This window comes from Grus americana, chromosome 3 (genome assembly GCF_028858705.1).
Source record: "Grus americana isolate bGruAme1 chromosome 3, bGruAme1.mat, whole genome shotgun sequence".
NCBI classification, from domain to species: Eukaryota; Metazoa; Chordata; class Aves; order Gruiformes; family Gruidae; genus Grus; species Grus americana.
This window is the reverse complement of record NC_072854.1, coordinates 67,725,104-67,748,504: the sequence shown is the minus strand read 5'-3', so window position 1 is coordinate 67,748,504 and position 23,401 is coordinate 67,725,104. Positions and strand designations below refer to the sequence as shown.

The 23,401-nt window shown below is 41.7% G+C and overlaps 1 protein-coding gene across 2 annotated transcripts in view; it reads left to right on the top strand.

Annotated features, from left to right (window-relative positions):
- Positions 1 to 7,577: 7,577 nt before the first annotated feature.
- The window catches only part of SNX9 (sorting nexin 9), a 65,242-nt gene continuing 49,418 nt past the window's right edge, over positions 7,578 to 23,401 (top strand). Inside the window, exon 1 of one of the 2 annotated variants that reach the window (XM_054819156.1) lies at positions 7,578 to 7,866. In XM_054819156.1, the coding sequence (XP_054675131.1) occupies positions 7,855 to 7,866 (12 nt within the window). In that variant the 5' untranslated portion in view covers positions 7,578 to 7,854. The remainder of the gene's footprint in view (positions 7,867 to 23,401) is intronic. The other variant, XM_054819154.1, reaches the window with a different exon arrangement.

Sequence of the window (23,401 nt, the reverse complement as noted above, 5' to 3'; positions counted from 1 at the left end):
TACTCCTACTAATGAATGGTCCTGTCCCCTGCAACCAAAGAAAAATGCTTTTTTACAAAACCTAATCTGAGGAAGTGATTACAAAAAATTTCATAGATACTTGAAATTTTCTGACCTGCCCACAGTCGCATAATTTCCTCAGCAGCAATGCAAGGTATGCAGCCTACAAAGCCTCTTTTGTAGCCCATCGTCTAGCCACAGGCTTTGCTTTTTCTCCTGTTGTACATTATTATCTCTTTATTAGGATAGCATGGTCTTTATTGGCTACAATGTGCAAAAATGTACCATAAAAAGGGACCTCAAGATTCCAAGCTCCTTCCTCAAGACAGGAAAAACTATATAAAAGGACTACGTCTAGTTACGGTATAATGAAATTCATGAAAGCTTTTACTTTCTCCCTTTTCTTTATCCCCTTTTGGGCTAGTCTGGGCTAGAAGCCAGTTTATGCACTGGAGATCTAACGTGGGTTGACACGAGAGAGAAATAGATGTGCATTAGAAAGAGGCTTCATAACTCTTCCTCTAGCTGCAGGACACCTTTACCCTACTAGAGAAAATGCAGATGAACAATAGCTCCTAGAAATTAATATCGCTTTGCATTTGCTTTGGAGCAGTTCTCGTCACCTTGACCTGTGTTCATTAAAGATGAGCTCACAAATGCTGGGAGGCTGATCAGCAGCCTTTTTCTATGAAGTAATTTCATTGTCAATTATTTCTAAAGGAAGCAGTGCCTCAAAACAAGATTTAAGGGGTAAAGGGCACTAAGGCCTGGTTTAGTCTTTTGGTGATATCACCATATTAATGCCACAGGACTGAATTTCTTGTGTATGGAAACACAGTCAGCTGGAGACCCTGAAATACCCCAAATTTCCATGATGAAAGCACAAAAAAATGTAATGAAGTGATAAATCTGTTAGAATTGGAAAAACACAAGCAGTTTAAAAACTCAGAATCACATTGCTCCGAAACATCTGTCTGTGTCATGGGGGAAAAAGTGTGAGTGAATGCTGCATGCTGGAATGCTGGAGAGCAAACATTAAACCAGGGATACAACACATTTGAGATCCGTGTTGGTCAGGTCAGTAAAATGATAGTTCTTATTTTTATAGAGGAGAGCACCTCAGTTTATTTACAGTACAAAGCATGCTCTCATGATAAACAGCATTTATCCATCGCATCTGCAGCTTTGCACGATCGCTATCACAATGCAGAGCAAAGCGCGCCTTACGATGGTTTTGATACGTGCTGTTAATTTGGATGTAAATGCAATATATGCCAAGTGCCCATAGATTTGCTCCTACTTTCATTAAGCTGTCTTGAAAAGTGCAGCCTAGTGCTATGCTGGCAGACTCAGAGCGCCACCGCTCCCCTCCATAGAAGCCTGGAGACTGAAGCAAGAGGGCTCAAATCTCTCAGGTTAATCCTGCAGCCTTCTGTAGCTTTCTTCTCAATGAGCTACTCAGTGAGGATGAATAACTGGACCATCACCTAGATGTGACAGCAAAGAATAATTAATTACATTTTTAGTACGATTAGCAATCTGTGTGTTGGAAGAAAATTTGGGTGCAATCCTTGGCTTCTTAATGTTGACGGGACCTCGTCATAGATGTACCTGTACATTTAATCGAAGTACGTAGCAGATCACACTCCTTTTCTGTTGCTTTGCTTGTTGAGACTGCAGTCCCCTGAGATGGCAGGGTACGGCAGCTGGCAGAGGCCTTCCACCACGACAGGGAAAAATGGAAATAAGCCACAGGCAGTCAGCACTCTGGATGGAAAGAGTCAGTAGTGGTAAGAATTAATAGTGCTAATGGTATGTCACTTCTGCTAAAGCTAGCAAACAGCAAAATGGAAACATTTATACCTTTTAAAATATGCTTTTTACTAAACTGTATTCTATTTTTCAAGAAAGCTGAGTTCAAAACCTATTGACCTCAGCATGCATTGCACTGAAACCCAAATGAATACAAAATATTAACAAAAAATCCAACGGTAAACCAATTAAAGTGCACGATACGTATGCACACACAAGTATCCTAGCTCCGATATACAGCATATATAATATACTATCAGTCACTGTACAGGCCAGAAGGGAAAGCAAAAATTAAGAATGAAATTAGGTGAGGTGTTTCAGGAAACGTGTTTTATTCCTTGCACAAGAAACCATGAGTTGTTATATCATTTCTTTCAAAGCTTACAGTGCTAAAAAAATTAAATAACTCTATCACCAATTATTCTGCTGTAAAGGCAGAAAAAGAATACTAGAAATGGTCAAAACATTTATTACACTTAAAGGAGAAAAGGGAGGAAAAAAATAGTTTCACACACTATTATCTATAAAAAGAATAGATCATCATGGCCATGCAACTTCCTAACTGCTGCACCCATGGAGGTCACCCACAAACACCTAGGCGTTCAATTCACACATCCCCTCTCACCCTCAAGGGTGATCATATTTGCACCAAAACATGACCTTTGCAATCAGCTTCACAAAAAAAGAAAAAAGTCCTCTCAAAAAACCTGACAGTGTCCAAAAGCATAGTGCACCAGTATTTTGTCTCTGGAACACCCACGCTTTTTTTCTGTGTAGCTTTTTCACATCTTCAGTGGTCAGTGGTTGTTTTAATTTTTTTTTTTTTTTAAAGAGAAAATTGAGTCCAAGGAGTCCATCATGACTTAAAACTGTTGGCTTCACAAAGATGTGTTAAAAAAAACCCAACACCCTCAGAGCACAGAATTTAGCACGGTATAGTATTGCACTTCTCCCCCACTGTAAAGAAAACAGCATATTCATACACTACACAAAACCAATCTTAGCTGTGTATTGATTAAAAATGTAATGATGTCAAATCAGAACTTACCCTGAAAAAGGCCCACATAGTGTGCCACAATTCAGATAATAACGGCATTTGATTACCAGCTCCAGTAAAAGTCAAAAGCAAATGCACGAAGCACAGTTTTTCTCAGAACTGCTTATTTAGAGACAAATTCTGAGACTGAAAGACTCAGAGGAATTTAGGTGCAATTTTGGGTGCATTTTTCTAAAGCAGCTTTTATGAACTAGGGAAGTCTTGACCTAACATCCTACGGTACTTCAAGATTGGCTGCCTTACTGGTTTGATAGCGATTTTCCAGCACCAGGTGCAGAATAAGACTGAAAAGTGTGTCTGTAATCTCTCAAGCACCATTTTAGACTGCCACGTAAAGTTCTGGGTAAACGAGAGGCTATTGTGCTTTGGTGCAAATACCATATGATTCAAGAGTTGACGGCCTCTCTGGCCAAAGACTCACAACGTACAATAAAGGAAAATAATTGTATTTTTCCTCAGAACATGTTTCATTAAATGTGTTTTTCAGATAGGATTTGCAATGAAGCAGCATTTTATCTATGTTGCTCTCTGGCAAATTTCTGAGAAACACCAAAGAAATGGTGTTAACCCAACTCTGAAACAGAAGTGCTGGTCAGCTGAGAGGAAACACAACACCCCCCAAAGAACCTCTTGGGGAGAGGTAAGCCAAGCTGTGTGGGATATGACTTCTGAAGATGAAAAATGCACTACTGCTATTTTCAATTCATAAACTAAGTCATTGCTTAAACAATTAATCTTAAGGCTTTGGAAATGTGAAATCTCTACCCCTTCTTAAAACAAGAGGTGTATCAGGTGATTAAGGTAAACATGATAATTAAAAGGAATAAGAAAAGTTTGAAATGTTTTTGTAATTACTCCCTAGTCATTGTTAGCCTTTTCTAGTTAGAAATCTTGAAATAAAAACATGTAGTGTGGAACTGATGTTATCATACACATCATAGCCTCTCAACCAAGAAAAAAAAAATTACTTCCTACTTTATAAAACACTTTTGAAAACAAAGACCTAGGACAACATGCCCTCAGGATGCCTCCTGCAAAGACTTTGGAAATACATGTATTTGACAGGCTGCTCCATTTGCAAAGTTGTTGCCACTGAAGAAAATAATTGTTCCTCAAAATTCCTCCACAGCTGTGGTAAATGCCTCAAGGCCACCTGAGTCACCGCCCCCCCCCCCCCCGTGCATCACCTAGGTAATGCTAAGGGCACAGCCTGCTAGCAGGGAGAAATCCAAGGTGCACCACCTCAAGGAGCTCCTGAGGACAGCAGCTTAGAAACACAAGCCATAGTTCTTTCTCCAGACCGTTTCCAGCTTGAAGGTTATCTGAATAACCTTATTTTTTCTTTATCATTCCCCACCAAGCTTGCATCAGTCAGAACATATGAGGTCACCGACTTTCCCTGATCTTGAAGCTACAGGCAGGCTTTGCCCAGCAGAGAATGGTATTTGGCAAATGTTCTCCATGTCCTTTCTCAGAGTCCATCTTTAATTAAAAAATTTGCATAGCGCTGTTGGCAGGAGCTTTTCATTCGATGAGGCTCTGCAACAGATCACTTCTCACCAAACTCTGCTGCAGCAGTTGTTCCTGGGAACTACTGCAGACAAATGAACTGCAAAAATACATACTTGGTAGAAATCTGTAGGGAGAACATTAAAATGAAAAGTCACGTGCTGGGCAAGGGATTTTCTTCTGTTATTGACTGGTTTGGGTTTTTTTCTGAGGTGGAGATATTTAACTATTATAGCATACATTGGGGCTTTAGTACAAAGCGAATGTTCAACAGTACAAAGCACTGTTCAACACCTTTGTCGGCAACATGGACAGTGGGATCGAGTGCACCTTCAGCAAGTTTGCCGATGACACCAAGCTGTGTGGTGCAGTCGACACGCTGGAGGGAAGGGATGCCATCCAGAGGGACCTTGACAGGCTGGAGAGGTGGGCCTGTGCGAACTGCATGAAGTTCAACAAGGCCTAGTGCAAGGTCCTGCATGTGGGTTGGTGCAATCCCAAGCACAACTACAGGCTGGGTGAGGAATGGATTGAAAGCAGCCCTGAGGAGAAGGACTTGGGAGTGTTGGTGGACGAGAAGCTCAGCATGAGCCAGCAGTGTGCACTCGCAGCCCAGAAAGCCAACCGTGTCCTGGGCTGCATCCAAAGAAGTTTTGTGACCAGCAGGTCAAGGGAGGTGATCCTGCCCCTCTACTCCGCTTTTGTGAGACCCCACCTGGAGTACTGTGTCCAGCTCTGGGGGCCCCAGTACAGGAGAGACATGGAGCTGGTGGAGCGAGTCCAGAGGAGGCCATGAAGCTGATCAGAGGGCTGGAGCACCTCTCCTATGAGGACAGGCAGAGAGAGTTGGGATTGTTCAGCCTGGAGAAAAGAAGGCTCCAGGGAGATCGAATTGCGGCTTACCAGTACCTGAAGGGGCCTACAGGAGAGATGGTGAGGGACTGTTTATGAGGGAGTGTAGTGACAGGACAAGGGGTAATGGGTTTAAGCTGAAGGAGGGTCGATTTAGATTAGATGTTAGAAAAAAATTCTTTACTGTGAGAGTGGTGAGGCACTGGAACAGGTTGCCCAGAGAGGCTGTGGATGCCCCATCCCTGGAAGTGTTTAAGACCAGGTTGGATGGGGCTTTGGGCAACGTGGTCTAATAGAGGGTGTCCCTGCCCACAGCAGGGGTATTGGAACTAGATGATCTTTAAGGTCCCTTCCAACCCAAACCATTCTATGATTCTATGATTCTATGAATAATGAGCCAACTGTGTTTGAAAGCTCATAAGCTCAATGCAGAGCACTCGACTTCCAACCTACCAAATGCTCAAGTATGTAAACACTCCTGATGAAGCCACTGAGATTCTTATGTGTCTAGTGCTGAGCAAATATCTAGTCTTAAATGACTAGGACTCTGCTTGGTAGCAGAAAATTAATTTAGAAAGTTTTGGAAATTTTAGGTGATTTCATTAGCAATTTGTTGGCATTTGGCCCTTTGTGTTAAGCAATAATAAAGCTTGCAGCTAAGAAGAGATATGTTTAGTTGCAATCCAAAGTGATTCCTAAGAATGTCTTTGTTAACACAAGAATTAATGGCAATTGCAAATAGAATTGGAAAGATCTCATCAAAAATTATTTTCCCAGAACATTCTCTTGCCCTGAACAAAACGTTAATGTTTCCTTCATCCCTCAAACTTGTCAAGCCAGAGCTATTTTTAGGAGTACCTCACAGTGGAACACTGTAAACTGGAGATTCTAAGCGTATAGAGAGGCTGAATAAACCATGACTTTGTTCTTCATTCCCCAGACAGCAAGCAGTGCTCTGTTAAAGCATACTGGTTAGCAGCTGTAGACAGCTTTTCTGGCACTTGTTCTGACCACAGGTAAAGAATGGCACAGACGTGAGCTTATGCAAAAGCCACAAGTTTATTATAAATCACATAGCAAAACATAGCATCTGGGGAAAGGATAGGGTGCTTCACATACCTATCAGCTGGGGATCCCTAAACAAGACCATGCTTGGTCTCTTGATTTCACACCACTATCCTTTCTATAAGATCCTCACTAGATGACCAGATCAAAACATACAATATTGGAAAGACTGTTAGCAAGAAGGTGGAAGAACAAGGACCCTTAGTACAGAGGTAAAGCCAGGTTCAGAGAGTTTTGCTACCACAGTGGATGAAATACCACTCTGGGAAGGGCCACGTGGCAAAAATGATTCTTAATACAATATTTCAACTTAAAGTTGGTATCATAAAGGGTCATTTGTGGGCCACACACAAAGGTTTCACTTTAGATACCGCTGTTATAAAGAACAGCAAGTTGGAATTGTTGTATTTTATTGAATTCTGAAAAAGTTAAAAACTGCAGTAAATGAGTTCAAAAATGTCTCAAGTTAATCTGTTAAATCACTCAAAAAGTGGTGGTGACTGAACGCTGCCTTCCTCTTAGTTCCCCATACTTGCTCTCCATAGAAACTATTTCACTGGTCCTACTTGGAAATTTTTTTCCAGCTTAAAAAAACTGTGAACATATTTTTCTCTTTTAATAAAGCTGTCTCACTGAGAAACTACACCAATAGCAGAACAGAAGCTTGTAATTTCTATGGACAAGGAAATGGAGATGTAAAGAGTTGTGCAGCTTCCCAACAGCCTGCCTGCCTCTTAGGACTCCCCTTGGTCATCCTGACAATTACACCATGTGTTTCCTTCTACAGATAGAAAACGTCTCCTGATTCCAGGTCAACCACTATACATGTACAGACCAAAAGGTGCGCTTTTCGGATGGTGCAGTACCTTGCACGATCACTGCCACTGGATTTTCCGATCCACTTTATTTTAGCCTCCCATCACGTCTCTCCTGCAGGCTGGAAATCAAGTGGGGTCACAGTTAATTTTTATGAAACGATCGTAGAACGCCCAACAGGAACGCTACCGACCCTGACCAGCTCCTTGATGTTTATTTTCTGCTGTCAGTAACTGCCCGTCTTTCTGCGGGCCCTCTCCCACAGGCGAGCTGGAATTTGAGAGCAAACGCTGACTACAAAGCAAAGCCGCAGAAGGCACCGGGGGTGGGGGGGCACGTCCGCCCCCGCCCGCACCCCGGGGACCGACCAGGGCGGCCCCCCCGGGGTCCTCCGCCGCGCCGCGCGTCCCTCCGTCCGGCCCTGACGGAGAAGCTAGGGACAAACAGCACCGCCTCCGGGTGCCGAGCCGAGCCGTCCCGTGCCGTGTGAAGGGGCGGCCGTGCCGGGGGTGTGGGGAGGGGGCACGGCCGCACGGCTACATCAGCCCCCGCCTGCCCAGTGCTGGGGCTTGCTGCTGAGCCGCCCAGCGGCCCCCAGGCGGCAGCGGCGACTGGGGGACGCTGAGGAGGAGCCGCCTGCGCGGCCCAGCGGCGGCGGGCGGGCCGGACGCACCGACCGAGCGAGCAGCCGCGGCCAGCGGCGGGGAGGGGAGACCGGCAGCCCAGCTCGCACCGGCAGCGCCATGGCCACCAAGGTGAGCGGCCCCCGGCACGGCCCCGGGGGGGTCGTGAGGAGGCTCCGCGGCGCCCCCTCCGCCGAGCCCCCGGCCGCCGAGCAGGCCCCGCGGAGGGGCGCGGTGGGCGGGGAGGGGGGGAGACCCCGCGGGGGACTTGACTGCGTTTCGGGGGTCGGGGGAGCGAGTCCCCTCCCCGGGGCCTGCCCCTCGCCGCCGGCCGCGGGAGGGAGGGGGGAGGAGAGGAGAGGGCCGCCCGCTTCTGCCGCGCCGCGCTCGGGCCTCGCCGCCGCTGCCCGGCCCCTCCGAGCGGCGCGGAGGTCTCGGCGGGGCAGCGCCAACTCCGGGACAGGGGAGAGTTGTTTTCTGCTTTATTTCTGCACCTCCAGCTCGCTCGGAGCGACTGTAGGGCTGAAAAGCTGCCGGGGGCCGAGGGGCTGCGGCTGCTGCAGGTCGGGCGCCCCTGCCCCACTTCCACCGTGCCCTGCGAATCGGCGGTGGCGGGGAAAGGCCTCGACCGCCGGCGGGCCGGGGTGTCCCGACTGCCCCGTGGGGCTGGGGACGGGGCGTCCCGGCTGCCTCACACCCCCCGGCCGCCCCATCGCGTCAAGGCAGCTGATGCAGACCCCCTTGAGCGGTATCCAGGGGATAGGTGTCTTGTGGGAGCCCACAGTCTGTAGCGTGTGACCCGTTGTGAATAGTAGGATCTGAAGTGAAATATTTATTATTAGCAGGAAGTGAAATTGTTTTGTTCAGTTCTTCAACAGTATCTGCTATTAATGCAACAGTCAAAATTAGCCCATCCTATCTGAAACTGGTCTCTTTCTAAATTAATAGTATTTATTTACTATATTTGTTGATGAAAGCATCTCTGCTGGTGTAGGTGTGAGTTAACATCCACCAGTCTTCTGTAAGTTCTCTAAATGTCACAGAAGGCTTTTTTGGTATTTGAAGTAATACTTTCAGTCACCTGATTAAACTTGGCCAGCAGTTTAAAAACTTCCTTTTACTGAGGCAGTTCTCATACAGTACGCTACTTGTGTTGCACTACTCAGTACTGGAGAAATTGTGCATCTTGAATATGTCAAATGTAATGGATAAGTAGCGGTGTCTGTAACCATGTAAGTTGATGGTTACTCATATTTTAGTAGACTTTTTCAGAAGCACAGAGAAGTTGAGTTGAGGCTTCAAAATTACTTAGGCAGTTTAAGAAGTATTGATATAGTGGAATTTACATTCTGCTGAGGTTTTTAGAATATTGTTGATGGACTCAGTGGTTTCCACTGATTTGTGGGATGTGTGTATGAATTGATCTTAACTATTGTAGGTAGCAGGAAAAAGAAAATTACTTCTGTGTACACATATACTACATAATACACACTATGCTAAGTAGATACTGTATGAAAACAGTTTACTGTTTCTCTCCTCACTTTGAGGTGCAGTATCCTCATGGGATCCTACGTTCTGTGCCAAACACATGAAGCCGTTTTACTCATATGTTTGGAAACTTTCACTTTGCTTTTATTGAAATAATTTTTTTGGAGTCATTATGGCCTCAGACTGAAGGGTGCATAATTGCCAACTTCCTAACCAGAACTGGCTTGAAATCAGGTGGTGCAAGTTTTTTCATTCTACACATTTACTTTAACTTGAAGGTTAAAATTGGGAAGTGATAGTCAGTAAAGACTTGATATTTTATTGTTATTATTTTGATATACTGGTAACTGAGAGCAGTACTGAAGAGAAGCTTACTTTATTTTCTGTGAGCTTCACCCAGGACATAGGTCCTTCTCTCCAAATTGCCCTATTTTGGATTTTAATTTGGTGAACTCCTGCAAATGTCTGCTATAGTACAGGATACATTTTTTTAATAGTATAAGGGAATAATTGGTTCAAGAAACATTTTTAGGAGCTTGGCCAACTAACCAGTCACCGTTTCACTTGGAAAGTAAATTTTGTTTTTTAAATTGTAAACAAACTTCTCACTACCTGCTTGTGCCCCTTCCAAAATATCCTATTTTTAAAAGAGGTATGCAAAGTATATTTGTATTGTATGTGAAAACATTAGCAAAGCTAAACTATAATTAGTCACCTGGAGTGTGAATTTCTCAAACTTTAATGGTGTCAAGTCCTATGTAGCTGACTGATAGTCAGGCCTGGCCTGTGTTGCACAGGCTGTTAGAGCTTCCTGAATTAATTCCTGTTTAAACGAGAATATACTTTCCAAGGAGGGCTGGGGGAAAATTCAGTCTCAATTTGAATGCTTTCAGTGATGGAAAATCCAGTCAATGTTTTGGTTTTGGTTTTTTTTTTTTTAAACCATCAACTCTCTTGCTGTTGATGCTTCTTTGTTTTGAATGTAAATTTGCCCAGATTCTCTTTCCAGTTTATCCGTTTGTCAACGAGATTTACAAATGCTTTTATCAAAGTGTTATGTTTCCTAGGGGGTGAGGGGAGGGAATTGGGATTTCTTCCACAGCTAGCTTCTAAACCCTGGCCAGTTTTCTTGCCTCCCACTTTGATAAACCACAGCAGTTAAGTTCCTAGAATTTTCCAATATGAAGATGTGGTCTACAGTCATGTAATCTGCTGGCTCTTCCCTGTACCATTCAAACTCACAGATTTCTTACTGAAACAATAAAAGTTTTTAGGGGGAAGGACTACTATTTTCATGCAAAAAGGCCTTTAGCATTGGCAACTTGGTAGGGAGTCTTTCATGTAAACAGGTCAGGGTGGCTGTAGGCCCTCAGTTCTCTGAAGGCTGTGGAGGTTCTGTCTGATGTTGTGAGGTGAGCTGGCAGTCACCATTGCTGCTTCTCCTTCCTTGCTCCTCATCCTGTGCTGTCTGTACGTCCCAGGAGTTGACTCCAAACACAGGCTTGACAAGTGTTGAGTTGACAAGTTGCTGAAACAGCAAAAGATTAACTGAACAGAAACAGTGGGGCCATTTTCTCCAGTTCTGGGGAGGTACAGTAGCTGAAAATTTGCTTAGAGCTGATGCAAAAGGTTGGGTGGGGTGGTGAAGTGGGGAGGGGGAGACTTTCATGGTGAAGAGTAGAAATATAAATGGGAAAAGGAGGATCTGAGACTTCTGGTGGCAGTTCTTTGGTTGGCTAGATCCTTACTGTAACTTGGCAGTGGAGTTTGTGATTCCCTAAAGGCTTGTTCAAGGTCACATGCTCTAAAACCTGAAGCATGTGCAAAAACAAATCAAAACACCAAAAACCAGGATTGTGTAGGAGATGCTAACTTCCAAAGTTTACAGTAATTAGACTGAACCTGACTTCAGAGGTAGGTGATTTCATATCTATGTTTAAGAACTGATGCATTAAGCTAGATACTTTATTTTGGATGCTTTTTTCAGAAACAGAGTTGAGCTTACTAATTGCTTATTTTTAACTGTGCATTACAAAAGAAGGCAAAAAGTGCCTGAGCCTAAAAGAATAAAGCTTAAAAAATTTTCAAAACTCAGTCACAAAAAAAATGCAGTATTTTAAATGTGTTTGATAGTTGCTTGCAAAAGCCACAGATGAGATTTGCATTCTTCTGTTAGTTCCTCCTTGACTTCTTTGGCCTTCCTCTTCTTTCCTCACTAGAGTTTTCCAGGTCCCAGCTTTACTCATGCCCTTTCTTTTGTTTTTGAGTTTCATTGAATAAGGAGAGCGAGAAATGTCAGGAAGTGATATGCTGGCCTTTAAATAACGTGCTCCCTAACTCAGTCTATTTTTAGAGTTATTTATTATTTTAGAATGTAGGTAAGTCCTTTTCTTGAAAAGGCTGATATTTTGCCATTTGTGAAGTCCTAATTTCAGAAGGAGGTGATGATACTAAGAGAAGTTGATAGGTTTTGTGCACGCTGATGGTCAAGGCGGTTCTTCTGGAACCTGTGCTGCTAATGTGTGGGTGAGGGTTTCAATTTAAAAGTTGAAGTTGGAACTGGAAGCTGATAAACTCTGATTTATAGGAGTAACACCGTGGAAGTTGGTGATGTTACTTTCACAAGCTAGGTACTTTTCAAGGCAGGTATTGATAAGCTTCGTGAGGTTAGGCCCCTCTTAGTAGCAACAAATTTTTCTTTGTAACCTTGGGGCACCTGTATCCTACCGTTATGCTCTTGATTCATGGAGTCATAGAATGGTTTGGGGTGGAAGGGACCTCAAAGATCATCTAGTTCCAACCCCCCTGCCATGGGCAGGGACATCTTCCACTAGACTAGGTTGCCCAAAGCCTCATTGTTCAATGGTTTGTCTACTCTAAGAACTCATTTATCTGATTCTGTTTGTAGGACTGAGCCCTTTTTTGTGGGAAGAAATCCTCTGAGATGAAAGCTTAGACTGAATGTTCTGTTCTTAAAAGAAGTTATGGCTTAGCAATACTTCTGAAACATAGAAATGTTGTTCAAGGCTTTTTTGTCCAACTAGTCAGGTTGGATTATCTCTTGTGAATGTCACTAACCAGGTATAGTTGAATTTAGCATGATTCTTGTAGTTGTGGTGACGGAAGATCATGATTTATATATGAAAAATTCAGGTAGGAAAAAATAACAACAAGATTATTTTTCTTAAGTGAATATCTTTCCTTTCATCTTTCTTTTTGATTCTCTATTGCTCTTATTAGTGCAAGGCTCCCCCAAAGAAGTCTCAAACTTTCATTTGTACCATCACAAAGCTGTTTGTTTCTGCCTCATTCCTAATGCAAACAATTCTTTGTTCTGATTTGCAGCTGCGACGTGAAGCATCCCTCTGTGCTAAGCCCTTCAGAATATCCAAACTACATTCTGCAAGTCTGTCTTCTGTATTGTTGTAACTTTGAAAGTAGACTTTTCTAGGAAATTGCATCTTAAGGGAATATTCAGTAAATGAATTTTGATGCATCTAAGTTGGGATAAACTTACTATGCAGATCACTTCATAATCCATGCAGCAGTTTCCACTGCTTAAATTCATCAAAGCAAGATGTAATACAGAGAATGAGATCATGGTTGATTTATACATGTAGAATGTGATGGAACAAAACTAATGAGGTGAAGTAATAACTTTGATTTTTGATCTTAATAATATGAAAAGCTTTTTTGTTTTTTTGATTTTTTTTTTTTAAGCTATAATTAAGTAGATGTGAAAATATTTCCTGGGACTTTTTGGATTATTTTGGTTTGGTCGTTTGATTTTTTTTTTTTTTTTAAGGGGCAACAAGATGACTAGAGAAAGTGAAAATGTTTGGTAATGCAAATTTACCACAGATTCCTGACCTGTTGATGGAGTGAGATGTTAGGATGAGAGCTGATACAATCTTATTTTATTAAGATACAGGTTTTCTGTTCTTTTGTCTTTGTCTGACCTTATGATCTCTTAAATGTTCAGTGATAAGTGGGTTACGTTATGCTGCAGAAATTTCTAGTGCAAGGCTTTTTGTTTGCCAGCCTGTTTTCTTTGCTGGGAAGCTGGAGAGATTCTATGTGATGTTATGCTTGGGTAATGATTCCTCTGACTCAGTTTTTCAAAGTTATTTTAAGCACCTGGGCATTGAGTCATCAGAGACTCATTACCAGAGATCATTATTTAAAAACTTGATTACAGTAGCTAAAGAGAAGGAAGTCTGGTATTAGATGTCATAAGCTTCATCTGGTTTATAGACTCAATGATTCAGGTTTTCACTTTGGTAGAATTTTTCCGTATGTTGATATTATTTTATCAAGAAGTCTTTGCAGTTAAGTGTGGCTTTATAAAAAAGTTTATTTTACTCCATTCTTTCAAGGTTTTCCTCTGTGACCCATCTTCCTCTTTTAGAACCTCTGATTTCCAGGTCTTGAAAAAGCTCCTGAAATATTGAATATCCACGCATTCTTCTGTTTATGAAAACCTCTTTCTTTTTTTAGGACACCCAGCAAATTTCACAGTTTACAGAGATCACAAAGGGAAAATTATATGAGAACTTTGCTGTTTTGAATATACAGGTTCCCTCCTGTGTTAAATTTACAAGCAATTGCAACATTGATAGTATTGGAAGCAGTCTTGCAGAACATTACAAAAACAGGTAATAGACACTGTAAAATAGTGGGAATGATTTGTTTCAACCAGCACTGCAGTAGGACAGATCCACATTTAGATATCTGGAATTGCTTAAAGTAAATAGCTATTGCAGTGTTCACCATTTAAAGCTAACCCTCTTCTCTTTCAAAGCGTGCTTCACAATTACAAGGTCATTCAAATTTGCTTCAAGCCTCTCTGAGGGGGCAACAATCAGAGCTTGTCAAATTTGCTTCAAGCTTCTCTGAGGGGGCAACAATCAGAGCTTGTGCTTTTACTTTCTTTAGTTGTGTTCGTGCTTTCTGAGCGATTTATGATTGGAAAGGAGCTTCTCAAGTAACACAAAGTTCAAAAATACAAAGCAGTCTTGTAGTAGTCCAATAAGCAAAACTGAAGTGCTGCTGAAGAGGAAAAAAACCATATGTATATTGCTTACTGGAAAATTTAATTTAAACTCTGAGCCTTACCTTTTTTTTTTTTTTCCAGAGCAGTCTATCTCTTTGAGCTTCATACGAGTAAGTAACCTCTGTCAAAAAAAAAAAAAAAAGGCAGTTAAGACCAGAATCATTTAACTTTGACGAGTGTGACCCACAGTAAGAGAAGGACACAAGGGATGACTCTTCTTGTAGGGCGTTGCCTTTACGCAGGCTGATCCAGCTGTTGTGTAGTTGCGAGGGGACATTTAGGACGTGGTGTGGTATGAAGGGCATGTGAGCCGTCCTTAGCACTGCTAATAAGGGGGTGCATGCTCATAGTAAGTGTGCTGGGTAAAGTCAAACCAGCAACTCTGTGTGTGAACAGTGTTTTTTTGTTGGTAAAAACTCTCATTTCCTCCTGTATTTTAGAGCAGCTCTTCCTCCGGAGCTGTGCCCTTAAAGGAAACCACTGTACAGGTGGGGTTTCCAATGTGCAAAATCGGTGGCTGAAAGGAGGAGGGGGCAGTAGGAAGGTGGGCAGTGCAGCTTGAGGGAGATCCCTTGGGAATCCAAGCAAAACAGCTGCTTCTGGGGATGGGCAGCCATGCCTGACCTGGGGTTTCTGTAAGAGGGACTTGCCCAGGTGAAAACATTCAGTCCCACTCTTGTAAAAAGTGGGACTGGGGTACAACTGTTTGACGGATGCTTTCTTATGACTTATCGTTGTGTTACTGACTTCTGCTCTGAGTTGCCATCTGCTCCTCCTTGGCAAGGGAACCGTTGTGCTTTTATTTTGTGTATGGTATCTCTGTTTATATGCAGTAGGTTTTGGACTTGCTTTGCTTTTCCCAGCCTTCTGAGACTGCAGTTCTCAATGTACAGAGCAAAAAATAGGTTGTCCTCTTGATTCTACTTGAATTCAAGCAAAGTGTTTGTTTTCCTGGCTGATACAACAAAATGGCTAATTTTCAAGAACAGCTATAAAAATTCTCTTAGGATAGCTTTAAACTGGTTCTCTCTTCTGTATGAGGAGTTGGGGGTTTTTTTTGTCATGATTATGTGGGCAGTTTCCAAAAGAAGGAAGATTAATATAAGGCTATTACATTTATTGTTCCTGCTAGTTCTGATTTAAATCCTGGGATTCCCTGAAGAGCCTATATAATTCATCTTTCTGCAGCAGTAGGGCCATGACTGATGAGGCACTTCATTTTGTCCTACAACTTCATCAGATTTGAGAATTAAGCTTAAATGTTTTATTTCCTTCACTGCACTAATTCTTTTTTGGGGCTTAAGATTTAATTCAGTAATTGAATATGGCAATAACATATGATGATATAGTGTAATTAGTGCTTACCTAGTTACAGCACAGTTCTTTCAGCAGTACTGTAATTTTCTCCCTTAATACCCTTGTATTTGTCTTCTGAAAATTATTGCTTATGGAATACAAAATTAAGCATCTTCCTTGCTTCAAATAACTAGATGATATTCTTGGAAGTTTGTATATGGTTGTTGAATTGTGATTTCTATATCAACAGCTCTCTTGCATTCTGTCAAGCTGCCAAATTTTCTAGTAATTTGTAAGGAAGCAGCAGTTCAAACTTCCTTTTCTGACTTCTTTGCTGCTTTCTTTCACTATAAAGGTTGCTGGTACAAGCAAAATTTGTGGTATCCAATTTAAATCAATTCCTAGTTAATGGAAGATGGAGATTTGTAAAGGAGAAACTTCAAATATTGTATGACTTAATTCAGTTCTCTCATTCATTCACTCTTTTTTCTTTTTTTATGCTTCTGTCCAGGCATTATTTTTTTTTTACTTAAAAGTTGAGTAGGGCAATACTGCTAGCGTGCATGTTGCATTTAATTGCGGGTGACTAATGTCCAGTTCAAATGCTGGGTATTCTCTGGCTGGGTCTAATGACTGAGCTTTGCTTATTTGAGCTGCTGTTTAATGTGTCCAGTTTGTAACTGTACAGGTCTTGTACACTGTTAACAGAAAAGCCTAAAATAGCTGTAGGCTTGGGTAGGTTAGAACCCTTGAAAACTGAACTTTGTCCATTTCTACAGTAAAGAAGCTTCATCTGATACAATGGTAATACATTTATGTTGATATAATAGTTTCCTCACTTGTCTTCGTAAAACAAAAGTAAACGTAGAAATGGTTCAATTATTTGGCTTTCATAAAGTAGTGTTTCTAAAAAGAACTAAGACATTCCAAGACATTAGTATATTGATTAATGTTGGTTAATCAAGTAACAGAGAATTTAGCAGAATTCTATGTTGAGGATCTCTCTTGCTACATTTTAGTTTCCTTCCCAGCTGTCTACAGTTAGCATGCTATTGAGCACTTGTTTTCCTATTAATATTACCAGTATTTGGGATTTTAAAGTAGTACAACTATTCCATTCTGTATTTTACAGGTCAAGTTTTATATGAAGTAGCATCATTTTAACATGCAGGTAGTTTCCTTTGCTCGTTCGTTATTTGCTTCTAGACTGGCCTGTGCAGCTCATATGTTGAGATGCACAACCTGTAAATAGTGTGGTTAGTCTGAAAAGGCTTGAAGTTCACTAGATAAACTTAGCGAAACTTTGTGCCTCTCCGATTATTGGATAATTACTGTTTGTTTTGTTTATTGTTTTTTTTTTCTTTCTAATCTCCACTCTCATAGAGGCAGCGCTATTGTGTGACTACAAGCTGTCTTAATGAGTAGGTCACAATGTGGCGATTTTTCTGGTGAACGCTGCAGGATTTTTCTGAAACCTTCACCTCTTACTAGTTCTGTTCTTTGGAGACAGGACTGCGAGGGTACAATATCGATGGCCCTAAAGTTTCAGGCAAACATCAGGGACTCGGCATGGCAGACTTCTGAAACACATGGTTAAATATTTGATTCAACAAACAGTTGCAAGTGTCGCAGTTTGATTTCAGAGACACAGTAATGATTAATCTAGACAGAGATTTTAATCGTGTTTGAGAGAAATGCATCCTGCCTAACATCTGTAGATACAAAGCCATGCTGTACTTGCTCCAGTTGTAAGTCCTGGTGTATCTGGAATTAATCTTGTCAGATTTGAAATTTTTTAGTTCCCAGCCTATTGCGGACCTGGAATAGGAAAGGAAAATGGGGGGAACTGTGGGCACTTGGAGTAGTGCAGTAAGTTGTTTCTGAAAAGGTCTTCTGGTGTCATTGGACCTCCCTACTCACAGTTAAAAGATGTGTGGTACATTGTTAATAACTGATGACTGGTTTATAAGTAATGTTTTGAACAATAAAAAACTCTCAGGTGCTTAACCCAACTGAAAGCTCAGATGTGATTCATAGGAGTATCTGAGTCAATATTTGAAAACATCTCTAAATCACATGGGTGTCTTGCATGTATTTCTGCAACTGAATTCCCCTTGCTTCTGTAGTGTTTGGGTGCATGGGGTTTCTGTTACTTGGTTTGACAATGCCCCATAAATATGGGTGTATGAACACCACAAAAGGTAACCAAGCACCTCCTTTAATAGTGCTTGGTGGTTCTTTTGAAAGTATCAGCGTTTGAATGCTGCTTTTTAAAACTACTTAGCTGCTTATAGATAATCCACAGACTTGAAAATTCTTAAGCACTGTTGTAAACCTGGAAAATATTGCAGTTTCTCTTTGCTTTTTTTTTTCATGCTCTGGCTGTGGTTACTTACCCCTCTGATTTGTGACTGCATGGAAAGAAGCTATAATTTGTTTTAATACCTTAAGGTTTTAAGATCTGTTACATTCTAACACTTCTAAGAGCTCTTAGTCTTATAACCCTTTTAGTCCTCATACTGCATCAATAATGTTTAGTCCTAGATGCTTGAGCTGAACAAGGGGCCTCCTGATGTGTAGGAATTCACTCAAATGCATAGTCTTAGCGTGCGTGCTGCCTGTAATGCTGGCCACAAGTACATTTCAGTTTGCTTTGGGGTGTGCTAATGTTTGCTTACAGGTAGACAGCTATAAAGAAGCTCATGTTCTGTGAATCAAAAGTAAGATACATAACAAAAAATGAGCTGGACAAGCCTGAACAGAGTTCAGGGCTTCTTTCCTGACCAAAAAATTGTTTTCAGCAACACAGTGAAGTACTGTGTGGCAGATCTGAAGAGCTAATCTGTCCTCACTGAGGAAAGCCTGAGTTGCTGAAGAGGCTAGTAAGTCATTGTCTTCATTACTAAAGAAAACATTTCCAAGTCTCTTTAATACTTGAAAACTTGCCTAGTCACTTTTCTTACACAAAATCATACAGAAATGGTTTCAAGGTAAGCTTATTATGTCTTTATTCTAATTCTAGAAGTACCAGTGGTTTAAGCCACATGCATGTTGATGGGAATCACTGTCACTTACCCTATAAACACTTCAGACTTTGTGGGTTTTTTGCTTTTTGGAAACTCTTTTTGCTTTGTTAATTATTTTCTTGCAATATGAGGTAGGCCTTTTAATTCAGTGTGAATACTTACTTAAATACCTGCCTGAAGTATTGTAGGCAGCTTCTGAGGCTGAAGAGGAGCTCCCTGTTCTGAGTGCACTCTGTCTGCAAGTATGTTTTATTAGCAGGAAGAAATGATGCAAGTCTTTGTTTCTTAGCTTTTTATATGTATTTAATTTGCTTCTAATGTGCCTATAGTCAGTGGTGTTGACTTCAAATGACTAGCTGCAGGCTATTGAACTTATTTTAGAGTTGAAAAATTGCTCAGAAGAAACCAGCAGATCAGGAGACACATTTTTAATGTGAATTTGTAGAGGAATGTGAGGATCCAACAGTTACAGCTGGTGAGGGAACTTAGAGTAATCATATCTGAATATTGTGACCTCTTTTAGTCCAGAAGTGGAGTTCTTGACTGAACGTAGTTTCCCTTTTTGGATGAGTTTGTTTTAATTTTGATGTTGCTGAAAGCAAAAAACAATTGTATTAGAAAAGAAATATTATACTAAAAGGAGGGTTTTTTATTAAACAAGTGAATTTTAATTTTTACTTATTGTTTAATAAAATCATAGTATAAAACCATTTTGAGGGCATGGTTCTGTTTCTTCAGGCTAGTAGTTTTTTTCCTAGGCAGATGTTATTGACCTCATACACAAGAACAGTAACATAGAGTACTCTACAAGTAATACACACTTTATCCATTTGCTTTGTATTAATTAAAAAGATAAGCATTTGGTCTTTTCTCCTTTGTAATAAATCTTTATTCTAGAAACTGCCAGTTAAAGTAATAAAGTATAATTTTTTGAATTCCCAAGGTAAGGCTTCTGTAGGAGTCTGAGAAGACAGTGTCCCTAGTGTCCTCTTAACGCTTCCATCTTCAGTTTTTTGTTTGCTTCTTGTCTCTTAGGAGTGCGAGAGGAACATGTGTAGAGGTTTCTTTAGGTAAGACAGAAGGTAGCTGCCTTTCCAGGCTGGGAGGCAGAGGCACTTGAAGAGCCACTTGATATTTCTGCATGGACTATCCAAATGTACACTTAGCCTAGCAGGCTGATACAGTTGGGACTAAAACAAAGAGGTGTTTTTTGTCAAATTATAGCCCCAGATGTTGCAGCTGCTGCAGTGAAAAATCTCTTCAGTCTTGGAGTAGTTACTGGCTTTTGGATGAGCTTGGGTTTCAGGATAAAGGGTGGGGGAAAGGTCAGATCTATCCCAATGATAGCCACTGTTGGAAGAAAGGCAGTGTCCTCCGTGCTCTGAGGTGGGGTCCCCTGCCTGTGTTTCTGAAGCACTTTTCTCACTGTTTTTCTGAGCTCTTTGACACAAGTTGTTTTAAACTTCTTGTGATACGGTTAGTAATATCCACAGTGGAACTTCGCACGTCTTTTGACTTGCTGAGAGGTTTTTCAAAGATGCGTTGATTAAACCATGGTGACTTAAGTAGTCTGTGAATGGTGAAATGAGCCAATGGTTAAACTGTCATTTAGAGCCTTGCCTACCCTAACTCATTTCTGTAGCTTCCCTGACGCAACAAGGACAGCTAGGGATTTAATGCTGACTCTCTAGCTGTTAGTCAGATGTCTTGCAATTGTTCTAAGCAGTAAACTACCTCAAAAAGAATATTAGACAGTAATCACAGGGCAAATTGCTATGAAAGATCAAACAGTACAGAACAGAAAATGCAAAAGTCTTCTCAAGCTAATTGACTTCTGTTTGCAGAGTATTGCTACTTTTTAGATTAAATGCTCCATTTTGAACTGTTCCTTCAGGTGTAATCAAAAGATGCCACCAATTTCTGACCTGATTTATTTGCAGCTAGATTTTTGTCTTTATTCTTTTCTTTCTGCTTCCACATTTTGTCTAATCTTGGAATCCCATCCTGTATCCCAGGAATGCACTTCTATTTTGTTCTCTTAGAACTGCCCTTTAGAATGAGTATTTTGTTTCAAAAAACAGTGTTGGTGGGAAAAGCAATTCTGAAAAAAAACCAACCCCAACCAAAAATAAATAACCCAATCAAAAAGACTCCCCCCAAATGAAGCCAAACAAAAGATACCCAAACGCATATCCAAAAATCTTGTGGTAGAGAATGAATAAAACAAAGTTGGGGAAGAAAGAAATGCATTTTACTATTCTGTGCTTCCAGGTGTGATCAATGTACTGTTTATCAGTGTTTCACAAGCAGGTGGTTTCAAAGGCTTATGCTTACTAGACCTACTGAAGAGTGTACTAATCGATGCAGTTTTTGTAGCAAACCTTTCTGAAGTTTATTCATAACAGAAATGTTACTGGAGTTATTTGAGGTGACTAACAGCCCTTTGTTGTTCATTCCAACTAAAAGCTTAAGCTGTTGCCCCAGAAGAAAAGTTCAAGTCTGCTTACTATCAAGACTATTTAAAATTTAAGATCTTGACTTGTGAAGAAGAGTCCTAGCTCCAAAAAAAAAAAAGTTGATGCTAATGATCGTCTTTTTTTAAAAAAAAAAAGTTTTACCGGGCTTCCCAAATTATGGTTTTTGCTTCCCTAGTGGTATGCAGGTTTCTTTGAAAAGATTGATCTGCCCCCATTTGCTTCCCAAAACAGAAATAATGAATTTGATCCTCTCTCTGTCAATCTGGGAACTGCTGCCACCAACGGTAGGACAGGAAACTGGAGGCAAAGCATGAACCTGGAAGGCATTACCATCATTGCTGCTGTGATACAGCAGCTGTCTTTCTGAGACAGTGGCACCAAGCAAATTAAACTTGTGAGTCCCTGTCCTTTGAAAAGAGCACTGCTGGATGGCTGAAGCACTGAACTGCTGAAGTGTTGTTTACTAAAAGGAAGGCGTGCGTTTATTACGGGAATTTCATGCTATGAACCTTTTTATGGATGTTTCCTTTGTACTATCTGACACTGCCAGCTGTCCAAGAGAAGCAGTTGTGGTACAAGTTAGGAAACTTTAACATGTGGCTGAAACAGATGAATCTATGGCATAACACAAGAGCTCTTTCTAATACAGTGAAGTCCTGTCTGTAGGGAAAGCATTTTCAAAGGTGTGACCAATTTTTTGAGTGGTTTCTCCAGTTTTAGTACTATAAAGCATACTTTCATTGTAATGCAGCAGTTCTGCATCAGGAAGTCCAGCATTACAAAAACATTTTCCTTCAGAAGAGTGGCCTTAAACAGAAATCAGTAATCGGTCTACGTGGGTCATTAATCATTCTTACCAACAGAGGTTTAGACAGGGAAGCTACTATAAAAGCGGCTGTGAACACAACTGATGTGCATTAGCTGTTAGTCTGTATGCTCACGGCTAGTGAGGAATGCACAGTGGCTTCTGTTGTCTTAGTTCTCCATGAAAGAGCTAACCAGCTGCAGGTGAGCTGTAATGTTGGCAACATGAACAGTGGGATCGAGTGCACCTTCAGCAAGTTTGCCGACGACACCAAGCTGTGTGGTGCAGTCGACACGCTGGAGGGAAGGGATGCCATCCAGAGGGACCTTGACAGGCTGGAGAGGTGGGCCTGTGCGAACTGCATGAAGTTCGACAAGGCCTAGTGCAAGGTCCTGCATGTGGGTCGGGGCAATCCCAAGCACAACTACAGGCTGGGCACAGAATGGATTGAGAGCAGCCCCGAGGAGAAGGACTTGGGAGTGTTGGTGGATGAGAAGCTCAACATGACCCAGCAATGTGCCCTCGCAGCCCAGAAAGCCAACCGTGTCCTGGGCTGCATCGAAAGAAGTGTGACCAGCAGGTCAAGGGAGGTGATTCTGCTCCTCTGCTCTCATGAGACCCCACCTGGAGTACAGTGTTCAGCTCTGGGGCACCCAATATAAGAAGGACATGGAGCTGTTGGACCGAGTCCAGAGGAGGCCCACAAAGATGATTAGAGGGCTGGAACACCTCTCCTGTGAAGACAGGCTGAGAGAGTTGGGATTGTTCAGCCTGGAGAAGAGAAGGCCTTGGGGAGACCTTATAGCAGCCTGCCAGTACCTGAAGGGGCCTACAGGAAAGCTGGAGAGGGACTGGTTACAAGGGCATGTAGTGATAGGACAAGGGGTAATGGCCTTAAGTTGAAGGAGAGTAGATTTAGATTAGCTATGAGGAAGAAAGGAAGAGTGTGGTAAGGCACTGGAACAGGTTGCCCAGAGAGGCTGTGGCTGCCCCATCCCTGGAAGTGTTCAAGGCCAGGTTGGATGGGGCTTTGAGCAACCTGGTCTAGCGGAGGGTTAGAACTAGATGATCTTTGAGGTCTCTTCCAACCCAAACCATGATTCTAATGTGGGCAAGTGTGTGCCTGTGCACGTCAGGATTGTCAGACTTGAGGGTAAGTTGCTCTTCCATCTAAGCCTAACATCTTTTGAGTGGAATATCTTAGGAACAGGCAGAAAGATTCTTCTTATGAGCAATAGGTGCTTCTGTTGCTTTAGCACCTCTTTCGAGATTCTAGGGGAAATACAGAAGAGCCAGTCCATCAGGATGTCTGTAGACATCTTGGAAATTTTTCTAGTAACTTAGTGTAGGGATAATGTAATCCTTCACTGGAATTTTATATTAATGACTTTTGTTATCCAACTTCCTTTGCACTTAATTTATGCTAAGACTCTTGACACACTGACAGGTCTAGTTGCAAAGTCTTATGTCTGCTTGCAGAAATAAGTTGGCAAATGCTCTTGTTATAGTTTTCTCTTGGTTT